Below are 8,015 nucleotides of genomic sequence, written 5' to 3' on the forward strand. Positions count from 1 at the left end.
AATTCGAACACTCTCCAACTGTGACTGGGCTGTGTTTTGAGAGTTTCTTAGTTGATTGTAAAGATCTCGGGATATGTATTTTCCTGAGAAACAATGAGTATGCAATTTTTGACTTGGTTTGATTTGGTTCATGGGCCAACCCTCAACACACACACATATATAATGCCATTACAAACTTTAGGAAATATTCTTTCTATACATTATGGATTAGCTGAATTATATGAACTTACTATGAACCTACCCAGCATGTGAAATAAAACTATTACTTCATTGGTGAAGGATAGAAATATCTTAATGTGTTCCTGGTAAAGCATGCTACCACTAGGGTTCCACCTTTCTAAAATATATAAATGAACAAGATAACTAGGTCATTTCTGAGGTTAATATTGTGTGTATTGTTTCATCATCTTTTTATTGTTGTTTGCTTATTTTTATCTATGTCCCCATGATACTATTTTTAATTGTCTGATTCCCATTAGTGTAAGCTTTCCTGCCTTTCTATCATCTCTCTTCCCCTTTCTATTAACTTGGCTTAGTTTTGATTCTGGTGATAACGCTTCTTCACCCTCTATCTTTGGACTATTCCTAAAGAAACATGGCTTTGTTGTGTTTATTTCTGTCCATCTCTGTGGATTCCAGGAATAATTGCTCTCCATTAAAAAAATTACAGTTGTAATAATCTATTAAATGAGTAGATTAGAATTTTTCACATATCTGTTTTAACTTGAAAAGAAATAAGTTATATAATTATGGGAATTAGCCCCTGACTATAAAAGCTTAATATTCAGAATATTAATAATTATGATTAATATTGATGAAGTATAAAACTCGTGCTAAGATTTTTGCATTCATTTTCTCACTTAGTATTCACAACAGCAGTATGGGGTAGCTCTTAATGTAAGTCCCATTTTATAGATAAAGAACTTGATGATGATGACTGGTATAAATGGTATAAACAAGAACTGCAAATTAGATCTACAGTGAGTCAAAACAATGTTATTTTGAACTGCTTTTTTAAAAAACTTATAAGCGGCATAAAAGAATAGTTAAGTGTTTGGGCTATGGATTCATATGGACCTGAGTTTATATTATAGCTTGTTTTCTTATTACATGTCTGACCTTGCACAGTGTTCTCTCTTTCTGGGTTTTATTTTCTTCTGATAAAAATGAAGATAATATCTAAGAACATATAGTGAGAAATGTAAATCAAATGAGATACTCCATGTAATGCTCTTAGCACAATGCCTGATACATTCCATGTAACCAATAATTAAATATGTTATAATTATTATTATTAGCTGTATCTAATTGGCTAACCTTTACTTGGATTCATTTCTCTGTGCCATGAACCTTCATGTGTGAAGGTATGAAATGTGAAGATATTAAAAACAATTCCTTATATTATTATTTCATTTGTTCCTATTTTCATTATCAAATGTGTTCATTATCAAATTATGGTATCTCGACCAAGCTTAATAGAGAAGGAGCAAATTTCTGCACTAGTATAAAGACCAAGCATTGACTTTCTTTTAAGTAAAGAAATGGGAATGCCCACAGAATGGTATTTCTATTCAGCAGTGATTGGAATGCAAGCATCCACATAGGTTGATCTTACCACTCCATCCTGTGTGCTTCAGTTCCAGGGAAACCGCGGCTCCTGATTAACCATACTCAGATGAATACTGCTCTCATTCAGTGGCACCCCCCTGTGGACACATTTGGACCTCTTCAGGGCTACCGTCTGAAATTTGGCCGGAAGGATATGGAGCCACTCACTACTCTTGAATTCTCTGAAAAAGAAGATCACTTTACAGCTACAGACATCCACAAAGGAGCATCATATATCTTCAGGCTCTCAGCCAGAAACAAAGTGGGCTTTGGGGAGGAGATGGTGAAGGAGATTTCTGTTCCAGAAGAAATCCCAACTGGATTCCCTCAAAACCTCCACTCAGAAGGCACCACTTCAACCTCCGTCCAATTATCTTGGCAGCCTCCTGTCTTGGCAGAGAGAAATGGCATTATCACCAAGTATACCCTTCTGTATAGGGATATCAACATCCCTCTTCTTCCAATGGAGCAGCTTATTGTTCCCGCTGACACCACTATGACACTCAGTGGCTTAAAACCAGATACCACATATGATGTAAAAGTACGTGCTCACACGAGCAAAGGGCCCGGGCCATATAGTCCCAGTGTCCAGTTCAGGACACTGCCTGTGGATCAAGGTAGGATTTGTCTGCTATGGCCTTCCTCCTTTAAAGGAATGTCGGTCTTTTGGAAATCAGTATTTTGAAGCTATAAATAACTGATCGACCCATTCATATTAATAGGTTCAGCAAAAGCAAAAAGGTAAAGTATATGAAACTTAATATGTTTTGGATGCCTTAGATTTCAGTTACACAATGCCAAGCAAGTCTGGCTGACAGCACCCCAATGTCCTCAGGTAAGGAAAACAAAATATAGTTGACTGAAATGGAGAGAAAGAAAAGATCTGTATGAGAATGAGGTATTTAAATGAATGCTCTGAACAGGTAGGCGAATCACACTTCTCTCTCTGATCGAAGTAGAAAGCATCTAGCTTAAACCCTGTGGTCCATGGTGGAAAAGGACAGGTCATGGTTTTTAGGAGTAGTTTAAATACACTGTTTTTTCTTTTCCAGCAGTGTTTGCAAAAAATTTTCATGTCAAAGCAGTAATGAAGACTTCAGTGCTACTGTCTTGGGAGATTCCAGAGAATTATAATTCTGCCATGCCTTTCAAAGTAAGTTCTTTTCTAATGCATAAGGAATCACGGGTAAAAGTGGAGGGGGCAGTTCACCTGGGTAAGTCACTTACAAAGCATAAAGGCTGCTGTGATTCGACCACACATACTTGCTAGTCTCATTTGTGGCTTTCACATAACGCCTTAAGTCTGGCACTTTGGCAGTGTGACCTTTCCACTCTAAAGAGAAGGCAGGAGCTCAAACCCCGTGCTGGCCTTAGTTTGTCCTAAGTCGAACTTTTTACATCTAAGGTACTGCTTTTGTTTTTCTACCAGAAAATGAAATTTGCATGGTTTCTACTTATGTATAATGCAATATCCTGGGATTTAAAAAATGTGTTTACTGGCCTAAATTCTTTGCACATTTTAAACTCGAGTTGAGAGTTTAAACTCCATTGAGAGAGACAGAGATGCTAGCAAGGAGCACAAGTCTGAAATAAGTGAAATAATAGAGAAACATTTTTGAAAGTTAAAATATGTTTAGGAACAGGAATGGAAACGTTTAGAAAAAAGATGTGGATAATATATCGAAAATCTGAATCACTTCTGCACTCATTTCATTTCTGTCACATACAACTGACAAGTCAAATATTGAAAAGTTATTGTGCATTTCTTTGTGTATTTTTGCTAGAGTTAGAAACATTATATCATTGTATAGAAAGAACTGAAATAAAAATTGATGCACTCTCTAGAATTTGTGAACACTTACAGGCTTAGGAATCACCCCATATTAGAATTGAGCTGACATGCATTTTCTATAAGCAAGTGCACATTAGTTTAGAAAATATGCATTGCCTCTCTGATAACCAAATCTCTATGATGGGTTATTCCACTCTAGATTCTTTATGATGATGGGAAGATGGTAGAAGAAGTGGATGGCCGAGCTACACAGAAGTTAATTGTCAACCTGAAGCCTGAGAAGTCATATTCGTTTGTGCTGACAAATCGTGGAAACAGTGCTGGTGGGCTGCAGCACAGGGTAACAGCGAAGACCGCACCAGACGTACTACGTACCAAGCCTGCCTTCATTGGGAAGACCAACTTGGATGGCATGATTACTGTGCAACTGCCTGAAGTACCTGTAAATGAAAATATAAAGTAAGTGGACTGAAGAGTTAGGGCTGCAGGATAGGAATGCCAGTAAGCAAAAAAGGAAAGTTAAATCTCAGTATTATAATGGTTATAAAGGAATATATTGTACGTAGGGTAAAAGATTCTTCTGCCTAGGCTCACAGTTTTGTCATTTAAGTTCTGTTGCACTGTGTTCTGGTATTCATTACAACACAGGTTATCATTAATTTAACACTGGGTGTTTTCTGTGTTCCAGGAATAATATAACTTAGGGGAGATAGAAAAGCAAATAGAACATGGTCGTTACTATGAAGGAGTTTATGTCATAATATATAGAATAAGCTGAATTGTTGAATAACTAATATCTGGCAAAATATTATAATTGTTAGGAAGTCTTAAAAAGTATTATAAAGCTGAAAGAAATTTTAGGAAATTAGATAAACAAACATGGTATATGGCACTAATATTTTATACAGGTGCTGAAAGAGAGAAAGAGAGAAGGATACAAGTTAAAGTTGCAAATGCTACTGGAAAAAAACATGTAACTTAGAAAATGCATGTTTTGGATGGAGCACAGTGTATAAGCCAATGGGCCTGAAGTAGAAAATTAAATCCAGTTAATTCAGGAATTTGTTGGCTGTATATAGCTAGTTGATTGCAGCCAGTAGAAGAAAACAGTGTTTTCACTGAAGTGTACTAAGTATGAGCACTGTGGTAGGCCTGGAGAATAAAAAGGATGTGGTCTCTATCTTGAAAGAGCTTACCATAGAGTGGAGGATATAAAGAAGTAGATGTAATACGTGCTAACAGTGGAGTAATACTCTATCTTAAGAGCAAACCAGAATGGAATGGATCAAGGAAGTTTCTGAATTTAATCTTGAAGGACAAATAAGAGGGATACAAAAAATTAGAGTGAGAAGATTATATTTAAAGGCCCGTTAGTAAAGGAATCAAGTGATTAGGTAAGGCTGGAGCCCGGAGTGCCCATCTAAGCATGGTGGGAGAGGTATACAAGAGCCAACTTTTGCTCAGAAGTCAGGATTAAATCCTGTAGACAATGAAAATTCATTAAAGGTTTTTATGCGGTAGTGTGGCATGGTACCATTTATATAATACCCACGTTTCCTTTTTTCCATTTTAGGAAATGTTTATTGAGTGTCTACTGCCTGTTCGACACTGTGTTACACCCTGCTTGGGATAAGACTAGATCCTTCCTTATTTCTTCTGTCTCACATAATCAAGTTTAAATGAAACTCACTATGAAAGACTCGGAGGTCAAACCTCTTGGAGGTCAAGAGGCATTTATACATAGTTCATAGACCCATGGAGCCTATATGTTCAGTAGTAAGCTGACTTGATTAGGACAGTTCTTAGAGAACATCGCTCCTAAAGGTATATGTTGGAGGGATTAGAGCAACATAGTGAGAATTGGTGGGAATTCATCACATAGTTAGTTGATGCTAGGCAAATAAAAAGATTCTGAAGTACAATGGTGATGCTATAACTAGGATGCAGAGGCAAACCAGAGCAATAGTACAGTAGGAATAGGTAGCTATTTTAATGAAGGAATTGAGGCAGACAGAAGCCTCATAGATGGGGTCTGAGCTTGGATAACAAAGTGAATGATGCTGCCACTCATCCTAAAGGTTTAAAAAAAAGAAAAATCAAGAGGAAATTAATGAGTTTAATTTTGTATATGTTTTACATTGTGCTGTCAGTAAAATATCTCATTGGAGACATGGGCTTAAAAAAATAGAAATAAAGATAGACATTTGAGGATCGTTAATGGAGCAACAATGGTTTTATGGGAGGAGATAGACTTACCGAGACAATGAGGTGGAACTATGAAGCAAAAGGCTAAAAGTAAAGGTCTCACTAGGAAGAAGAGAGCAAATAGAAGACACAGAGTAGAGATCATTAGAAAGTTAGGAAAACTGAGTCAGGGTCAGAGCAAAGGAATTTTTAAGAAAGTAGGTACAGTGAGAAATTTCCAACTCCAGAAAACTTCAAGAGGGTGAGTGAAAAATAAGCCATTAAGAAAGAAAATTATAAACAAGAAGTTTTAAAATTGTGCCATTTATGAAATTTCAGAAAAAGTGATAAATTTGGGCACTTTAGACTTAGCCGAAACAATCCTTCCTGAGAAAACTTTGTTATTTATTTGATAAAATAATTGGCAAATTTCAACCAGATGATGGAATTTCTAAAAGATTACTAAAATAAATTCACTGAGTAATAAGTTCTCTATTTTTGTTCACTCGTCTTTTTATAACATTCAGTTTTTTATAAAACTGAAAATGAGAATGGAATATTAGTACAATTTTTATCCTAACACAATTTAACATGAATATGAAGTTATATTTATTCACTGATTTATTTAAATATTCTGTTGATATTTTTTTGATCTTCCACCATAGTGCCAGGCAATGTTTCAGGGATTTAGTAGAAATAACATAGACTTTTTTATTGCTCTTATACAACATGGTTAATTGTACAATTTGGACAAGTTAAAGTTCAGTCAAAGTGGAGCCCTTTGCTACCAAAGATTAGAAAAATAGTGGAGGCCACAGGAGAGGTTCCCAATCTCCATTTACTGATTCAGGGATCCTGGAGAAAGTGACACTTAAGCTGAGGTTTAATGAATGAAAAGAAGTTATCTGGTACATGGCCATGGGTGTGGGGAGACACCGTTTCAAACAGAAGAGAGCATAATGCAGAAACAAGATAAAGACTAGTCTACATCTTCTCCATCCATTAAGACTTTTTAGTTGCCATTCAATGAACGTAAAGTCTATACACACTATATTGCCAGTGCTAAGTCTAGGAATAGAAAGATGACTGAGATAAAGCCCTAATTTACAGTGGAAGAACAGATACAAGAAAAAGATAATGTGAATATAATGGGGTGCGCACTGTCAGGTACTGTAGAAACATAAGTATGGTTTTAGCTCAACTTGGATGTCAGAGGAGGTATCTGAAAGGAGCTAATATTTAATCTGAGTGTTGAAGGATGAGTAAGATTTAAAAGTAAAATAGTTGCAAACACTGAAAGAACAGGGAAAAGATATGGACTATAAACTCAATCCATTCAAAAACATGTACTGTCTTCAGGGAAGGAGCAGTCGAAATAAGAAAATAGTATAGTACATTCTGCAGTATTTACTATTAGTTTTCAAGACTTCATTTAAATGAAAAAAATTATCTTTAATGGACATTTATTTACCCAATCGGCTTGGTAGAATGTGTTAGAACCTTTGGGAAATGGTGTTTTAGTCCATTGGTGGTAGACTTTTTTTCATTTTCCAACTTCTGAATATTGCAGAATATAGACTGTATTTTAGTGTTTTTCTTTAGCTTGTTCAATTTTTCTTTTTGTTTTATTTATGTACTTCCTCCTATATTTGAAGTAGGAATCATAAAAAGGGTAAAACATTAGTAACAAAGGAAGGAGAACATTATGAAACAAAAAGAAAGCAAACTTTGTGTCATAGAAAAAAAATTATATTCTAGAAATGAATTAAGATTCTCAGAAATATATTCTAGTCACTCTGGGGAAAAGAAAAGAGCAAAAGACTAAACTAGAAAAGTACTCAAGTAGGAAATGTATCAGAGCTATAGGAAATGAAAAAGCAAATCTCCAGTTAGCAAAAGAAAGAAAACCTAGATAATTTATATTTGGAGGGCTATTACAAGTATAATAGCATAACATTACCCATCCTTTCTTCTAGACTAGTTCATGTGACATGGTCAAATATTACAGGAAGCTGTGTGCCATGCTGTGCCACTTCTAGTAACTGCCAAGTTTAGAAATCAGAGTGGAATGTAGATTTTGGAATGCAGATTCAACAAATGTTGAATATTTGTGGGTGAAATGAGGGAAGGAAACAATTGATTCCAGAGCTGTGGGGCAGGTTGCTTTTATTTAGGTGAAAGCTATCCAGAAAAAGACTTCTTAATTTGTTTCCTAGCGAAATGCAGTTTTGGTGATTGATGGGCTATTTTGTTTATCAGCGGAAACCATGCCTTTCTCATTTCTGGCCAAGATAATCGGGAAGGTTTTGATTACTACCCCTAATTCCTCACCACTTAAGAATAAATCTCTCTTGTAAATGTAATGCAGACATAGCTCCTTGCTTATCCATTTGTGTGTGTGTGTGTGTGTGTGTGTGTGTGTGTGTGTGTG

The 8,015-nt window shown here is 35.7% G+C and overlaps 1 protein-coding gene across 17 annotated transcripts in view; it reads left to right on the forward strand.

Moving 5' to 3' along the window:
* The window catches only part of PTPRD (protein tyrosine phosphatase, receptor type D), a 468,668-nt gene that overhangs the window by 317,986 nt on the left and 142,667 nt on the right, over window positions 1-8,015 (forward strand). For 6 of the 17 annotated variants that reach the window (XM_025051481.1, XM_025051483.1, XM_025051484.1 and 3 more), the window contains 3 exons: window positions 1,638-2,225; window positions 2,661-2,761; window positions 3,600-3,859. In XM_025051481.1, the coding sequence (XP_024907249.1) occupies window positions 1,638-2,225; window positions 2,661-2,761; window positions 3,600-3,859 (949 nt within the window). The remainder of the gene's footprint in view (window positions 1-1,637; window positions 2,226-2,660; window positions 2,762-3,599; window positions 3,860-8,015) is intronic. The other 11 variants (XM_025051482.1, XM_025051490.1, XM_015594470.2 and 8 more) reach the window with 2 other exon arrangements.

Source organism: Pteropus alecto, unplaced genomic scaffold, assembly GCF_000325575.1.
Source record: "Pteropus alecto unplaced genomic scaffold, ASM32557v1 scaffold95, whole genome shotgun sequence".
Lineage (NCBI taxonomy): Eukaryota > Metazoa > Chordata > Mammalia > Chiroptera > Pteropodidae > Pteropus > Pteropus alecto.